Source organism: Macrotis lagotis, chromosome 5 (genome assembly GCF_037893015.1).
Source record: "Macrotis lagotis isolate mMagLag1 chromosome 5, bilby.v1.9.chrom.fasta, whole genome shotgun sequence".
Taxonomy (NCBI): Eukaryota; Metazoa; Chordata; class Mammalia; order Peramelemorphia; family Peramelidae; genus Macrotis; species Macrotis lagotis.
In genome coordinates, this window is record NC_133662.1 from 142,028,151 (window position 1) to 142,044,568 (window position 16,418).

General features: G+C 43.6%; 3 protein-coding genes and 1 pseudogene across 3 annotated transcripts; all 4 read right to left on the minus strand.

Moving 5' to 3' along the window:
- Positions 1–666: 666 nt before the first annotated feature.
- LOC141489398 (putative E3 ubiquitin-protein ligase TRIML1 pseudogene) lies at positions 667–2,064 on the minus strand (annotated as a pseudogene).
- A 64-nt stretch (positions 2,065–2,128) lies between these two features.
- Positions 2,129–6,829, minus strand: LOC141489399 (putative E3 ubiquitin-protein ligase TRIML1). Its single transcript, XM_074190045.1, has 2 exons — positions 5,578–6,829; positions 2,129–2,292 (listed from the first exon to the last, which is right to left on the minus strand). Exons 1-2 carry the CDS (start codon positions 6,827–6,829, stop codon positions 2,129–2,131), a joined length of 1,416 nt encoding a protein of 471 aa, XP_074046146.1.
- Positions 6,830–6,893: 64 nt separating this feature from the next.
- Positions 6,894–11,597, minus strand: LOC141489400 (putative E3 ubiquitin-protein ligase TRIML1). The gene is made up of 2 exons (XM_074190047.1): positions 10,346–11,597; positions 6,894–7,057 (listed from the first exon to the last, which is right to left on the minus strand). The coding sequence occupies exons 1-2, from the start codon at positions 11,595–11,597 to the stop codon at positions 6,894–6,896; spliced, it is 1,416 nt and encodes a 471-aa protein (XP_074046148.1).
- A 140-nt stretch (positions 11,598–11,737) lies between these two features.
- LOC141489401 (putative E3 ubiquitin-protein ligase TRIML1) lies at positions 11,738–16,373 on the minus strand. The gene is made up of 3 exons (XM_074190048.1): positions 15,122–16,373; positions 12,024–12,105; positions 11,738–11,894 (listed from the first exon to the last, which is right to left on the minus strand). Exons 1-3 carry the CDS (start codon positions 16,371–16,373, stop codon positions 11,738–11,740), a joined length of 1,491 nt encoding a protein of 496 aa, XP_074046149.1.
- Positions 16,374–16,418: the final 45 nt, after the last annotated feature.

The window sequence follows — 16,418 nt, forward strand, 5'->3', positions numbered from 1 at the left end:
CCTGTTCCTGAGTTCAAATTTTGCCTCAGATCCAGACAAACCACTCGGCCCTACCATCCTCCATTTCTCCATTTGTAAAATTATCTGGAGAAGGAAATGGCCAAACACTGCAGTATCGTGGCCAATAACATCCCAAATGGTGTCACGAAGAGCTGACTACGACTGGAAAAAAAGACTCATGTCCCTGTTGTATCTATATCGATATAGCTTCACAGAAGTAGGGCAAGGGATTAAAGACAGAACCACACCAGATATTGAACAAACCCTGATCGGGTCTCGCTGAATGATCTCTTTTCAAGAATCTGAGAATAGTGTTCTTTTTTGAAAAATCCCTTTTATTTCTTAACTTAATTTACATTTGTGTAATTTATCTCAGATACTGAATGTTGGATGACCCCCAGTGACAGGACAAAATGCTCCTGTGGCACATGTCCTGTGCAGGAGAGTTTGAAACTGATAACTAGGAATGTATCAGAGATAGAAGAGACATGAGGGCGGCAACTTGGGGGTACAGTGGATGGATTACCTACGGCAGGCTCGGGAGGACCCGAGTTGTAATGTGGCCTCACACACCCAAGAATGACCTAGCTGTGTGATCTTGGGCCGGTCACTCAACCCCGTTATCAGGCGAAGAAACAACGAAAAGTGGCATCAGATATGGATGTGTCATGGGATGATGGACATTGGAATTGAATTTTCCCCTTCTATTGGAGGACAAGGAGAAAACAGTGGTCGCAGAGGCTCAGAGAGAGGGAAACGTGGGAAAGTCAATATGACGTATCTCTCCAGAGCATCATAAAATGAAATCATACCTTCATTACAGTCCAGAAAAATCCCTACCCTGTGGATAGGGGACACTGAATGGTGTGGGGAGGGGCAGCAATTGCCGATCACGGTGCAAAAATCCTCGTCTCTTATGTATGTAATCACAAATGCGTCGCCGGGAAAGAGTGGCACACTAGAATTCCTGTTCACTGATGCCTTACACACACCAAGTGTCCATTGGTTACTGTCTCCCACATCCACCTCCCAGTAGTGAATGCCAGAAGTAAATACTTGAGTGCCCAAAATGATTTCATCTTCAAATCGGTCTGGGGTAACAGGTACATTCTGCAGCCATCCTCCATTTCTGACTGTCTTCAAATCATCAGACACGATGAGGTAAGGAAATGCGCTTTCAGGATCTAGGGTCACATTCACTCTGAACCTATTCATCATTTCAAACATGCCGGTGATGCGAGTCATGGGCGGTGGATTTCTGGCAGCCTCTGGATGCTCACTCAACAGTGACTGGATCCGCCCAAATGTGTCTCCCGCCACGCGGAGAAGCTGGATATTGGGTTGCTGGCAATGTTGGTCGATGGTTAGGATCTCATCCGTTAATTTCTGGAGGTGCTGTGAGAGTCTCACTTCGCTTTCTCTCAACTTCTGCCGGTTTTCCTTTTCGCCCCAGTCCAGTCTGTTAAGGTACCACATTTCTTCATTCTTCAGGTAATTAAGTAATCTTCCATATTCCATCCTAATACTCTCCCTCCAAGTAAGTGACTGCTTATTCAAGATCTCCTCTTTTTCTCTCTCTCTAGCCAGCGTCTTCTGAACTGTCTCCACTTCTCTCCAGAGGAGATTCGAAGCTTCCTGGAGCTTGTCCCGGGAAGCCTCCGCAGCTTGGTGGAGAGGCTGCACTGTGTGGTTGCCGTGCTCCTGACTTTGGAGACAAGATGCACAGAGGAAGCATCGGTCCTCCTCACAGAACAGGCTTTGATCCTTCTTGTGTTCCGCACATATGATCCTTTCCTCTTTGATCTGCAGCAAGTAGGGTCTGAGACTTCTGGCTATGCCAGCCAACCTCTGGAGGCGACGGTTGGGCTCTAAGTCTCTCATCTGGAAGACACTTCTGCACTCAGGACAACAGGTGCTTTGGTCTACTGCTGCCCAGCACCCAAGGAGGCACGTGTGGCAAAAGCTGTGGCCACAGCCCAAGGTCATTGGGTGGCTAAAGTAGTCCATGCACACGGAGCACGTCAGCTCTTCCTTGAGGTCCTCAGCTAAATGAGCTACAGACATCTTCCTTTATTTCTCTTGATCTGAATGACTGATTGATTTCCTTCAGCCTCTGCAGGTCCAAGACTCAGATTCTGAGCCTGAAGTTGATAGCATGTCCCTTTTTATATCCCTCACAGCCCCGAGTCTCCAACTCTCTAGATTCACACCTGGGAGGTGTCAACTCCCCTGATGCACCCCTTGCTGCTCCACTCTCTGCTGTAGAATTGGCTTCCAAAGCTTCATCCACCCCTGGGAAGAAGGTAGCGTGGCAGAGGCCTCCACTCAACGGGTTCACTTCAGCAAATACTTTCAAAGCACTAGTTATGGAAATGATAAGCAGGCAAATTCAGAAAAATATCCCACTGGTTGTTGCTGAGTGAAGTGAGCAAAACCCTGAGAACATGATACACAGTAAGACAGCACTGCTGTGATCGGCTATGACTCACTTAGTTCTGATCAGTAATACAATGGTGCAAGACAATTCCAAAAGATCCAAGATGGGAAATGCTATCCTCATGCAGCGCAGAACTGATGAAAACAGATCAAGCACGCCACTTTCACTTTGTTTGTTCGGGTTTGCTTGTTTGGGGGCGGGGTTCCTTTTCTTTCGGTTTTTCCTTTCACAACATGACTAATGTGGAAATATGTTTTCCATGTATAGCCTATATCAGAAAACTTTTCATAGTGGGCGGGGGGGGGGAGAGAGAGAGAGAGAGAGAGAGAGAGAGAGAGAGAGAGAGAGAGAGAGAGAGATGGAGAAACAACTTGGAACTCAAAATCTTTCAAAAACTGAATGCTGAAAATTTTCTTTACATGCATTTGGGAAGAAGAATATACTATTGAGTTCAAAAATGGAAACAGAAAAGGAAAAAATGTTGTTTACTTCAGCGATGTGCTTTGTCAGAGACAAAATGGGAACTCAAACCTCCCACGGAGGAGAATTGGGTGAAAATACAAATCAATGTGATACTAATTAAATTATGATATTCATATAGTAGTGGTTCTTGATGCAATGTAGAAAACTATGCATCTAAAAGATTTTACAGATATTATCTTTGAATCTTTAATTGGGCCTTTGATTTACATCAGGAATATTTTACTCTCTTCATTTTAATGAACAAGAACCGAGGTGGAGTTTTGTGATATACAAATGGATAGGTTTGATGGATTAGGACATTGCTGGGAGATGAATTTAGGTTCAAATATTTCAAAAATTGATTCTAAGATGCTGTTGGACTGCCTACATGGTACTAGTATGATAAAAAATAACTGCCTCCGGTCTGGACTTTGAAAACGAAGGGCTCTGAATGTAGGAACTAACTCACAGAGCTATTTCATGCCTGTCAAAATAACAAGGGTAAAATGAATAAATAGAAACAATTATATAACATTAAGAATCGTCTCTGAGCATGTCACATGATACCTACTATTACATTAAGTTTTGTCTCCCCTACTTAGAATATTATAGGCTTTCAATAAGTGTTTGTTGATGATGTCAAGCCTTCTCCTGGCTAGCTCAAACTCAGGGGAATGCTGCTCTGGAACAGCAAAGGTGTGAACCAGGTAGGTTAACACTTTCTTGGTGTGAGTTGGGAGAAGTGCGTCTTAGGTCCTAGAACATCACAAAAAGGAATACAGGTTTGGAATCTGAGTCTGAGGAGATCAAATCTGGTGAAACTAGCTTCCAGGAGAGTTTCCTATTTCTGAGCAAATAAAGTTAAATTGCCTATTTTGGAACAACATCTCTCATCCCTTTCTTTTTAAAATTGACAGAATTATCCACTATGTCTGTGACAGTGCCACTGACCAAAGGAAGTCAAGGCAGGGACTTTGTTCCATATTAAGTTGACATGGCGACCACAGCTCACTCAGAACGAAGACCCAGTTGATGGGTCAGGGCAATTGGAAGTTTCAGGCCTTCGTTTGTGCCGAATGGTAAAAATAGTAGTGATAATGGTAATAAGAGTAGGAATCGAAATAACTGATATTTTCATGGCTACCTCCCTGGTCCGAAACTGGTAGAGTGGAGAGAAAACCAGTCCTTCAGTGAGAAGGATGTGAGTTCAATTCTTGTCTCAGACATTTGAAACTCCCGAGCTGGGTGACCAGCAACAAGTCCACTAATCTCCTTGCCCTCCCATTTAAATAAAAGGATATTTTCTTCTGAGGAAGGTTATACCTCTTTTTCCATTCTTCAGCAGATTTTATTACCCTCCTTTTCCATGCAGTCTTTTCTACTTTTTAAGGAGTTCTGTTCCTAAAGGCATTTTTTCCTGCCTCTTTTACCATGAAGCCAATTTTGTTTTCCACAGGCTGGTTTTTCCTTCTGTGTTTCTGTGCCTCTTTTACTAAACTGTTTGTTGTTTGTTCTTAATTATTCTTGCAATACGTTCATTTCATTTTTATTGTTTAAATTCTTCCTTTGTAGCATTTAACGGGGTACAAAGAAACACAAAGAGTCACCTTATTTTGAAGGAAAAGCAGAGCATTTTATTGGAAGAAGTTTGGATAAATAAATAAGAGAATATAGTTCATCTTGGGTTTCACAATTACAGAACTCTTTCTTTGCATCTACACAAATGCTTTATGCAGTATGCAGTATGAGCAAGCAAAACTCCATCTGCAATGAGAAAAACTGAAATTCAAATAGACTGGTACTTGGTCTGTGGGGCAGCTGGGTGGCAAGACTGAGTAGAGTAGCAATCCCAGAGTAAGGAACACTCCTGTTCCTGAGTTCAAATTTTGCCTCAGATCCAGACAAAGCACTCGGCCCTACCATCCTCCATTTCTCCATTTGTAAAATTATCTGGAGAAGGAAATGGCCAAACACTGCAGTATCGTGGCCAATAACATCCCAAATGGTGTCACGAAGAGCTGACTACGACTGGAAAAAAAGACTCATGTCCCTGTTGTATCTATATCGATATAGCTTCACAGAAGTAGGGCAAGGGATTAAAGACAGAACGACACCAGATATTGAACAAACCCTGATCGGGTCTCGCTGAATGATCTCTTTTCAAGAATCTGAGAATAGTGCTCTTTTTTGAAAAATCCCTTTTATTTCTTAACTTAATTTACATTTGTGTAATTTATCTCAGATACTGAATGTTGGATGACCCCCAGTGACAGGACAAAATGCTCCTGTGGCACATGTCCTGTGCAGGAGAGTTTGAAACTGATAACTAGGAATGTATCAGAGATAGAAGAGACATGAGGGCGGCAACTTGGGGGTACAGTGGATGGATTACCTACGGCAGGCTCGGGAGGACCCGAGTTGTAATGTGGCCTCACACACCCAAGAATGACCTAGCTGTGTGATCTTGGGCCGGTCACTCAACCCCGTTATCAGGCGAAGAAACAACGAAAAGTGGCATCAGATATGGATGTGTCATGGGATGATGGACATTGGAATTGAATTTTCCCCTTCTATTGGAGGACAAGGAGAAAACAGTGGTCGCAGAGGCTCAGAGAGAGGGAAACGTGGGAAAGTCAATATGACGTATCTCTCCAGAGCATCATAAAATGAAATCATACCTTCATTACAGTCCAGAAAAATCCCTACCCTGTGGATAGGGGACACTGAATGGTGTGGGGAGGGGCAGCAATTGCCGATCACGGTGCAAAAATCCTCGTCTCGTATGTATGTAATCACAAATGCGTCTCCGGGAAAGAGTGGCACACTAGAATTCCTGTTCACTGATGCCTTACACACACCAAGTGTCCATTGGTTACTGTCTCCCACATCCACCTCCCAGTAGTGAATGCCAGAAGTAAATACTTGAGTGCCCAAAATGATTTCATCTTCAAATCGGTCTGGGGTAACAGGTACATTCTGCAGCCATCCTCCATTTCTGACTGTCTTCAAATCATCAGACACGATGAGGTAAGGAGATGCGCTTTCAGGATCTAGGGTCACATTCACTCTGAACCTATTCATCATTTCAAACATGCCGGTGATGCGAGTCATGGGCGGTGGATTTCTGGCAGCCTCTGGATGCTCACTCAACAGTGACTGGATCCTCGCAAATGTGTCTCCCGCCACGCGGAGAAGCTGGATATTGGGTTGCTGGCAATGTTGGTCGATGGTTATGATCTCATCCGTTAATTTCTGGAGGTGCTGTGAGAGTCTCACTTCGCTTTCTCTCAACTTCTGCCGGTTTTCCTTTTCGCCCCAGTCCAGTCTGTTAAGGTACCACATTTCTTCATTCTTCAGGTAATTAAGTAATCTTCCATATTCCATCCTAATACTCTCCCTCCAAGTAAGTGACTGCTTATTCAAGATCTCCTCTTTTTCTCTCTCTCTAGCCAGCGTCTTCTGAACTGTCTCCACTTCTCTCCAGAGGAGATTCGAAGCTTCCTGCAGCTTGTCCCGGGAAGCCTCCGCAGCTTGGTGGAGAGGCTGCACTGTGTGGTTGCCGTGCTCCTGACTTTGGAGACAAGATGCACAGAGGAAGCATCGGTCCTCCTCACAGAACAGGCTTTGATCCTTCTTGTGTTCCGCACATATGATCCTTTCCTCTTTGATCTGCAGCAAGTAGGGTCTGAGACTTCTGGCTATGCCAGCCAACCTCTGGAGGCGACGGTTGGGCTCTAAGTCTCTCATCTGGAAGACACTTCTGCACTCAGGACAACAGGTGCTTTGGTCTACTGCTGCCCAGCACCCAAGGAGGCACGTGTGGCAAAAGCTGTGGCCACAGCCCAAGGTCATTGGGTGGCTAAAGTAGTCCATGCACACGGAGCACGTCAGCTCTTCCTTGAGGTCCTCAGCTAAATGAGCTACAGACATCTTCCTTTATTTCTCTTGATCTGAATGACTGATTGATTTCCTTCAGCCTCTGCAGGTCCAAGACTCAGATTCTGAGCCTGAAGTTGATAGCATGTCCCTTTTTATATCCCTCACAGCCCCGAGTCTCCAGCTCTCTAGATTCACACCTGGGAGGTGTCAACTCCCCTGATGCACCCCTTGCTGCTCCACTCTCTGCTGTAGAATTGGCTTCCAAAGCTTCATCCACCCCTGGGAAGAAGGTAGCGTGGCAGAGGCCTCCACTCAACGGGTTCACTTCAGCAAATACTTTCAAAGCACTAGTTATGGAAATGATAAGCAGGCAAATTCAGAAAAATATCCCACTGGGTGTTGCTGAGTGAAGTGAGCAAAACCCTGAGAACATGATACACAGTAAGACAGCACTGCTGTGATCGGCTATGACTCACTTAGTTCTGATCAGTAATACAATGGTGCAAGACAATTCCAAAAGATCCAAGATGGGAAATGCTATCCTCATGCAGCGCAGAACTGATGAAAACAGATCAAGCATGCCACTTTCACTTTGTTTGTTCGGGTTTGTTTGTTTGGGGGCGGGGTTCCTTTTCTTTCGGTTTTTCCTTTCACAACATGACTAATGTGGAAATATGTTTTCCATGTATAGCCTATATCAGAAAACTTTTCATAGTGGGCGGGGGGGAGAGAGAGAGAGAGAGAGAGAGAGAGAGAGAGAGAGAGAGAGAGAGAGAGAGAGAGAAATGGAGAAACAACTTGGAACTCAAAATCTTTCAAAAACTGAATGCTGAAAATTTTCTTTATATGCATTTGGGAAGAAGAATATACTACTGAGTTCAAAAATGGAAACAGAAAAGGAAAAAATGTTGTTTACTTCGGGGTTGTGCTTTGTCAGAGACAAAATGGGAACTCAAACCTCCCACGGAGGAGAATTGGATGAAAATACAAATCAATGTGATACTAATTAAATTATGATATTCATATAGTAGTGGTTCTTGATGCAATGTAGAAAACTATGCATCTAAAAGTTTTTACAGATATTATCTTTGAATCTTTAATTGGGCCTTTGATTTACATCAGGAATATTTTACTCTCTTCATTTTAATGAACAAGAACCGAGGTGGAGTTTTGTGATATACAAATGGATAGGTTTGATGGATTAGGACATTGCTGGGAGATGAATTTAGGTTCAAATATTTCAAAAATTGATTCTAAGATGCTGTTGGACTGCCTACATGGTACTAGTATGATAAAAAATAACTGCCTCCGGTCTGGACTTTGAAAACGAAGGGCTCTGAATGTAGGAACTAACTCACAGAGCTATTTCATGCCTGTCAAAATAACAAGGGTAAAATGAATAAATAGAAACAATTATATAACATTAAGAATCGTCTCTGAGCATGTCACATGATACCTACTATTACATTAAGTTTTGTCTCCCCTACTTAGAATATTATAGGCTTTCAATAAGTGTTTGTTGATGATGTCAAGCCTTCTCCTGGCTAGCTCAAACTCAGGGGAATGCTGCTCTGGAACAGCAAAGGTGTGAACCAGGTAGGTTAACACTTTCTTGGTGTGAGTTGGGAGAAGTGCATCTTAGGTCCTAGAACATCACAAAAAGGAATACAGGTTTGGAATCTGAGTCTGAGGAGATCAAATCTGGTGAAACTAGCTTCCAGGAGAGTTTCCTATTTCTGAGCAAATAAAGTTAAATTGCCTATTTTGGAACAACATCTCTCATCCCTTCCTTTTTAAAATTGACAGAATTATCCACTATGTCTGTGACAGTGCCACTGACCAAAGGAAGTCAAGGCAGGGACTTTGTTCCATATTAAGTTGACATGACGACCACAGCTCACTCAGAACGAAGACCCAGTTGATGGGTCAGGGCAATTGGAAGTTTCAGGCCTTCGTTTGTGCCGAATGGTAAAAATAGTAGTGATAATGGTAATAAGAGTAGGAATCGAAATAACTGATATTTTCATGGCTACCTCCCTGGTCCGAAACTGGTAGAGTGGAGAGAAAACCAGTCCTTCAGTGAGAAGGATGTGAGTTCAATTCTTGTCTCAGACATTTGAAACTCTCGAGCTGGGTGACCAGCAACAAGTCAATTAATCTCCTTGCCCTCCCATTTAAATAAAAGGATATTTTCTTCTGAGGAAGGTTATACCTCTTTTTCCATTCTTCAGCAGATTTTATTACCCTCCTTTTCCATGCAGTCTTTTCTACTTTTTAAGGAGTTCTGTTCCTAAAGGCATTTTTTCCTGCCTCTTTTACCATGAAGCCAATTTTGTTTTCCACAGGCTGGTTTTTCCTTCTGTGTTTCTGTGCCTCTTTTACTAAACTGTTTGTTGTTTGTTCTTAATTATTCTTGCAATACGTTCATTTCATTTTTATTGTTTAAATTCTTCCTTTGTAGCATTTAACGGGGTACAAAGAAACACAAAGAGTCACCTTATTTTGAAGGAAAAGCAGAGCATTTTATTGGAAGAAGTTTGGATAAATAAATAAGAGAATATAGTTCATCTTGGGTTTCACAATTACAGAACTCTTTCTTTGCATCTACACAAATGCTTTATGCAGTATGCAGTATGAGCAAGCAAAACTCCATCTGCAATGAGAAAAACTGAAATTCAAATAGACTGGTACTTGGTCTGTGGGGCAGCTGGGTGGCAAGACTGAGTAGAGTAGCAATCCCAGAGTAAGGAACACTCCTGTTCCTGAGTTCAAATTTTGCCTCAGATCCAGACAAACCACTCGGCCCTACCATCCTCCATTTCTCCATTTGTAAAATTATCTGGAGAAGGAAATGGCCAAACACTGCAGTATCGTGGCCAATAACATCCCAAATGGTGTCACGAAGAGCTGACTACGACTGGAAAAAAAGACTCATGTCCCTGTTGTATCTATATCGATATAGCTTCACAGAAGTAGGGCAAGGGATTAAAGACAGAACGACACCAGATATTGAACAAACCCTGATCGGGTCTCGCTGAATGATCTCTTTTCAAGAATCTGAGAATAGTGCTCTTTTTTGAAAAATCCCTTTTATTTCTTAACTTAATTTACATTTGTGTAATTTATCTCAGATACTGAATGTTGGATGACCCCCAGTGACAGGACAAAATGCTCCTGTGGCACATGTCCTGTGCAGGAGAGTTTGAAACTGATAACTAGGAATGTATCAGAGATAGAAGAGACATGAGGGCGGCAACTTGGGGGTACAGTGGATGGATTACCTACGGCAGGCTCGGGAGGACCCGAGTTGTAATGTGGCCTCACACACCCAAGAATGACCTAGCTGTGTGATCTTGGGCCGGTCACTCAACCCCGTTATCAGGCGAAGAAACAACGAAAAGTGGCATCAGATATGGATGTGTCATGGGATGATGGACATTGGAATTGAATTTTCCCCTTCTATTGGAGGACAAGGAGAAAACAGTGGTCGCAGAGGCTCAGAGAGAGGGAAACGTGGGAAAGTCAATATGACGTATCTCTCCAGAGCATCATAAAATGAAATCATACCTTCATTACAGTCCAGAAAAATCCCTACCCTGTGGATAGGGGACACTGAATGGTGTGGGGAGGGGCAGCAATTGCCGATCACGGTGCAAAAATCCTCGTCTCGTATGTATGTAATCACAAATGCGTCTCCGGGAAAGAGTGGCACACTAGAATTCCTGTTCACTGATGCCTTACACACACCAAGTGTCCATTGGTTACTGTCTCCCACATCCACCTCCCAGTAGTGAATGCCAGAAGTAAATACTTGAGTGCCCAAAATGATTTCATCTTCAAATCGGTCTGGGGTAACAGGTACATTCTGCAGCCATCCTCCATTTCTGACTGTCTTCAAATCATCAGACACGATGAGGTAAGGAGATGCGCTTTCAGGATCTAGGGTCACATTCACTCTGAACCTATTCATCATTTCAAACATGCCGGTGATGCGAGTCATGGGCGGTGGATTTCTGGCAGCCTCTGGATGCTCACTCAACAGTGACTGGATCCTCGCAAATGTGTCTCCCGCCACGCGGAGAAGCTGGATATTGGGTTGCTGGCAATGTTGGTCGATGGTTATGATCTCATCCGTTAATTTCTGGAGGTGCTGTGAGAGTCTCACTTCGCTTTCTCTCAACTTCTGCCGGTTTTCCTTTTCGCCCCAGTCCAGTCTGTTAAGGTACCACATTTCTTCATTCTTCAGGTAATTAAGTAATCTTCCATATTCCATCCTAATACTCTCCCTCCAAGTAAGTGACTGCTTATTCAAGATCTCCTCTTTTTCTCTCTCTCTAGCCAGCGTCTTCTGAACTGTCTCCACTTCTCTCCAGAGGAGATTCGAAGCTTCCTGCAGCTTGTCCCGGGAAGCCTCCGCAGCTTGGTGGAGAGGCTGCACTGTGTGGTTGCCGTGCTCCTGACTTTGGAGACAAGATGCACAGAGGAAGCATCGGTCCTCCTCACAGAACAGGCTTTGATCCTTCTTGTGTTCCGCACATATGATCCTTTCCTCTTTGATCTGCAGCAAGTAGGGTCTGAGACTTCTGGCTATGCCAGCCAACCTCTGGAGGCGACGGTTGGGCTCTAAGTCTCTCATCTGGAAGACACTTCTGCACTCAGGACAACAGGTGCTTTGGTCTACTGCTGCCCAGCACCCAAGGAGGCACGTGTGGCAAAAGCTGTGGCCACAGCCCAAGGTCACTGGGTGGCTAAAGTAGTCCATGCACACGGAGCACGTCAGCTCTTCCTTGAGGTCCTCAGCTAAATGAGCTACAGACATCTTCCTTTATTTCTCTTGATCTGAATGACTGACTGATTTCCTTCAGCCTCTGCAGGTCCAAGACTCAGATTCTGAGCCTGAAGTTGATAGCATGTCCCTTTTTATATCCCTCACAGCCCCGAGTCTCCAGCTCTCTAGATTCACCACCTGGGAGGTGTCAACTCCCCTGATGCACCCCTTGCTGCTCCACTCTCTGCTGTAGAATTGGCTTCCAAAGCTTCATCCACCCCTGGGAAGAAGGTAGCGTGGCAGAGGCCTCCACTCAACGGGTTCACTTCAGCAAATACTTTCAAAGCACTAGTTATGGAAATGATAAGCAGGCAAATTCAGAAAAATATCCCACTGGGTGTTGCTGAGTGAAGTGAGCAAAACCCTGAGAACATGATACACAGTAAGACAGCACTGCTGTGATCGGCTATGACTCACTTAGTTCTGATCAGTAATACAATGGTGCAAGACACTTCCAAAAGATCCAAGATGGGAAATGCTATCCTCATGCAGCGCAGAACTGATGAAAACAGATCAAGCATGCCACTTTCACTTTGTTTGTTCGGGTTTGTTTGTTTGGGGGCGGGGTTCCTTTTCTTTCGGTTTTTTCCTTTCACAACATGACTAATGTGGAAATATGTTTTCCATGTATAGCCTATATCAGAAAACTTTTCATAGTGGGCGGGGGGGGGAGAGAGAGAGAGAGAGAGAGAGAGAGAGAGAGAGAGAGAGAGAGAGAGAGAGAGAGAGAGAAATGGAGAAACAACTTGGAACTCAAAATCTTTCAAAAACTGAATGCTGAAAATTTTCTTTATATGCATTTGGGAAGAAGAATATACTACTGAGTTCAAAAATGGAAACAGAAAAGGAAAAAATGTTGTTTACTTCGGGGTTGTGCTTTGTCAGAGACAAAATGGGAACTCAAACCTCCCACGGAGGAGAATTGGATGAAAATACAAATCAATGTGATACTAATTAAATTATGATATTCATATAGTAGTGGTTCTTGATGCAATGTAGAAAACTATGCATCTAAAAGTTTTTACAGATATTATCTTTGAATCTTTAATTGGGCCTTTGATTTACATCAGGAATATTTTACTCTCTTCGTTTTAATGAACAAGAACCGAGGTGGAGTTTTGTGATATACAAATGGATAGGTTTGATGGATTAGGACATTGCTGGGAGATGAATTTAGGTTCAAATATTTCAAAAATTGATTCTACGATGCTGTTGGACTGCCTACATGGTACTAGTATGATAAAAAATAACTGCCTCCGGTCTGGACTTTGAAAACGAAGGGCTCTGAATGTAGGAACTAACTCACAGAGCTATTTCATGCCTGTCAAAATAACAAGGGTAAAATGAATAAATAGAAACAATTATATAACATTAAGAATCGTCTCTGAGCATGTCACATGATACCTACTATTACATTAAGTTTTGTCTCCCCTACTTAGAATATTATAGGCTTTCAATAAGTGTTTGTTGATGATGTCAAGCCTTCTCCTGGCTAGCTCAAACTCAGGGGAATGCTGCTCTGGAACAGCAAAGGTGTGAACCAGGTAGGTTAACACTTTCTTGGTGTGAGTTGGGAGAAGTGCGTCTTAGGTCCTAGAACATCACAAAAAGGAATACAGGTTTGGAATCTGAGTCTGAGGAGATCAAATCTGGTGAAACTAGCTTCCAGGAGAGTTTCCTATTTCTGAGCAAATAAAGTTAAATTGCCTATTTTGGAACAACATCTCTCATCCCTTCCTTTTTAAAATTGACAGAATTATCCACTATGTCTGTGACAGTGCCACTGACCAAAGGAAGTCAAGGCAGGGACTTTGTTCCATATTAAGTTGACATGGCGACCACAGCTCACTCAGAACGAAGACCCAGTTGATGGGTCAGGGCAATTGGAAGTTTCAGGCCTTCGTTTGTGCCGAATGGTAAAAATAGTAGTGATAATGGTAATAAGAGTAGGAATCGAAATAACTGATATTTTCATGGCTACCTCCCTGGTCCGAAACTGGTAGAGTGGAGAGAAAACCAGTCCTTCAGTGAGAAGGATGTGAGTTCAATTCTTGTCTCAGACATTTGAAACTCCCGAGCTGTGTGACCAGCAACAAGTCCACTAATCTCCTTGCCCTCCCATTTAAATAAAAGGATATTTTCTTCTGAGGAAGGTTATACCTCTTTTTCCATTCTTCAGCAGATTTTATTACCCTCCTTTTCCATGCAGTCTTTTCTACTTTTTAAGGAGTTCTGTTCCTAAAGGCATTTTTTCCTGCCTCTTTTACCATGAAGCCAATTTTGTTTTCCACAGGCTGGTTTTTCCTTCTGTGTTTCTGTGCCTCTTTTACTAAACTGTTTGTTGTTTGTTCTTAATTATTCTTGCAATACGTTCATTTCATTTTTATTGTTTAAATTCTTCCTTTGTAGCATTTAACGGGGTACAAAGAAACACAAAGAGTCACCTTATTTTGAAGGAAAAGCAGAGCATTTTATTGGAAGAAGTTTGGATAAATAAATAAGAGAATATAGTTCATCTTGGGTTTCACAATTACAGAACTCTTTCTTTGCATCTACACAAATGCTTTATGCAGTATGCAGTATGAGCAAGCAAAACTCCATCTGCAATGAGAAAAACTGAAATTCAAATAGACTGGTACTTGGTCTGTGGGGCAGCTGGGTGGCAAGACTGAGTAGAGTAGCAATCCCAGAGTAAGGAACACTCCTGTTCCTGAGTTCAAATTTTGCCTCAGATCCAGACAAACCACTCGGCCCTACCATCCTCCATTTCTCCATTTGTAAAATTATCTGGAGAAGGAAATGGCCAAACACTGCAGTATCATGGCCAATAACATCCCAAATGGTGTCACGAAGAGCTGACTACGACTGGAAAAAAAGACTCATGTCCTTGTTGTATCTATATCGATATAGCTTCACAGAAGTAGGGCAAGGGATTAAAGACAGAACGACACCAGATATTGAACAAACCCTGATCGGGTCTCGCTGAATGATCTCTTTTCAAGAATCTGAGAATAGTGCTCTTTTTTGAAAAATCCCTTTTATTTCTTAACTTAATTTACATTTGTGTAATTTATCTCAGATACTGAATGTTGGATGACCCCCAGTGACAGGACAAAATGCTCCTGTGGCACATGTCCTGTGCAGGAGAGTTTGAAACTGATAACTAGGAATGTATCAGAGATAGAAGAGACATGAGGGCGGCAACTTGGGGGTACAGTGGATGGATTACCTACGGCAGGCTCGGGAGGACCCGAGTTGTAATGTGGCCTCACACACCCAAGAATGACCTAGCTGTGTGATCTTGGGCCGGTCACTCAACCCCGTTATCAGGCGAAGAAACAACGAAAAGTGGCATCAGATATGGATGTGTCATGGGATGATGGACATTGGAATTGAATTTTCCCCTTCTATTGGAGGACAAGGAGAAAACAGTGGTCGCAGAGGCTCAGAGAGAGGGAAACGTGGGAAAGTCAATATGACGTATCTCTCCAGAGCATCATAAAATGAAATCATACCTTCATTACAGTCCAGAAAAATCCCTACCCTGTGGATAGGGGACACTGAATGGTGTGGGGAGGGGCAGCAATTGCCGATCACGGTGCAAAAATCCTCGTCTCGTATGTATGTAATCACAAATGCGTCTCCGGGAAAGAGTGGCACACTAGAATTCCTGTTCACTGATGCCTTACACACACCAAGTGTCCATTGGTTACTGTCTCCCACATCCACCTCCCAGTAGTGAATGCCAGAAGTAAATACTTGAGTGCCCAAAATGATTTCATCTTCAAATCGGTCTGGGGTAACAGGTACATTCTGCAGCCATCCTCCATTTCTGACTGTCTTCAAATCATCAGACACGATGAGGTAAGGAGATGCGCTTTCAGGATCTAGGGTCACATTCACTCTGAACCTATTCATCATTTCAAACATGCCGGTGATGCGAGTCATGGGCGGTGGATTTCTGGCAGCCTCTGGATGCTCACTCAACAGTGACTGGATCCTCGCAAATGTGTCTCCCGCCACGCGGAGAAGCTGGATATTGGGTTGCTGGCAATGTTGGTCGATGGTTATGATCTCATCCGTTAATTTCTGGAGGTGCTGTGAGAGTCTCACTTCGCTTTCTCTCAACTTCTGCCGGTTTTCCTTTTCGCCCCAGTCCAGTCTGTTAAGGTACCACATTTCTTCATTCTTCAGGTAATTAAGTAATCTTCCATATTCCATCCTAATACTCTCCCTCCAAGTAAGTGACTGCTTATTCAAGATCTCCTCTTTTTCTCTCTCTCTAGCCAGCGTCTTCTGAACTGTCTCCACTTCTCTCCAGAGGAGATTCGAAGCTTCCTGCAGCTTGTCCCGGGAAGCCTCCGCAGCTTGGTGGAGAGGCTGCACTGTGTGGTTGCCGTGCTCCTGACTTTGGAGACAAGATGCACAGAGGAAGCATCGGTCCTCCTCACAGAACAGGCTTTGATCCTTCTTGTGTTCCGCACATATGATCCTTTCCTCTTTGATCTGCAGCAAGTAGGGTCTGAGACTTCTGGCTATGCCAGCCAACCTCTGGAGGCGACGGTTGGGCTCTAAGTCTCTCATCTGGAAGACACTTCTGCACTCAGGACAACAGGTGCTTTGGTCTACTGCTGCCCAGCACCCAAGGAGGCACGTGTGGCAAAAGCTGTGGCCACAGCCCAAGGTCACTGGGTGGCTAAAGTAGTCCATGCACACGGAGCACGTCAGCTCTTCCTTGAGGTCCTCAGCTAAATGAGCTACAGACATCTTCCTTTATTTCTCTTGATCTGAATGACTGACTGATTTCCTTCA

What these genes read in the sequence shown, in the direction of transcription:
- LOC141489401 (XM_074190048.1), bottom strand. Translation starts at nt 16,373, where the DNA reads ATGTCTGTAGCTCATTTAGCTGAGGACCTCAAGGAAGAGCTGACGTGC. An exon ending in TTTTCTGGACTGTAATGAAG is followed by an intron (nt 12,106 to 15,121) that starts GTATGATTTCAT and finishes TGTTTTCATCAG; the next exon opens with TTCTGCGCTGCATGAGGATA. An exon ending in GTATTACTGATCAGAACTAA is followed by an intron (nt 11,895 to 12,023) that starts GTGAGTCATAGC and finishes TTCCATAACTAG; the next exon opens with TGCTTTGAAAGTATTTGCTG.
- LOC141489400 (XM_074190047.1), bottom strand. Translation starts at nt 11,597, where the DNA reads ATGTCTGTAGCTCATTTAGCTGAGGACCTCAAGGAAGAGCTGACGTGC. An exon ending in TTTTCTGGACTGTAATGAAG is followed by an intron (nt 7,058 to 10,345) that starts GTATGATTTCAT and finishes CCTTCTTCCCAG; the next exon opens with GGGTGGATGAAGCTTTGGAA.
- LOC141489399 (XM_074190045.1), bottom strand. Translation starts at nt 6,829, where the DNA reads ATGTCTGTAGCTCATTTAGCTGAGGACCTCAAGGAAGAGCTGACGTGC. An exon ending in TTTTCTGGACTGTAATGAAG is followed by an intron (nt 2,293 to 5,577) that starts GTATGATTTCAT and finishes CCTTCTTCCCAG; the next exon opens with GGGTGGATGAAGCTTTGGAA.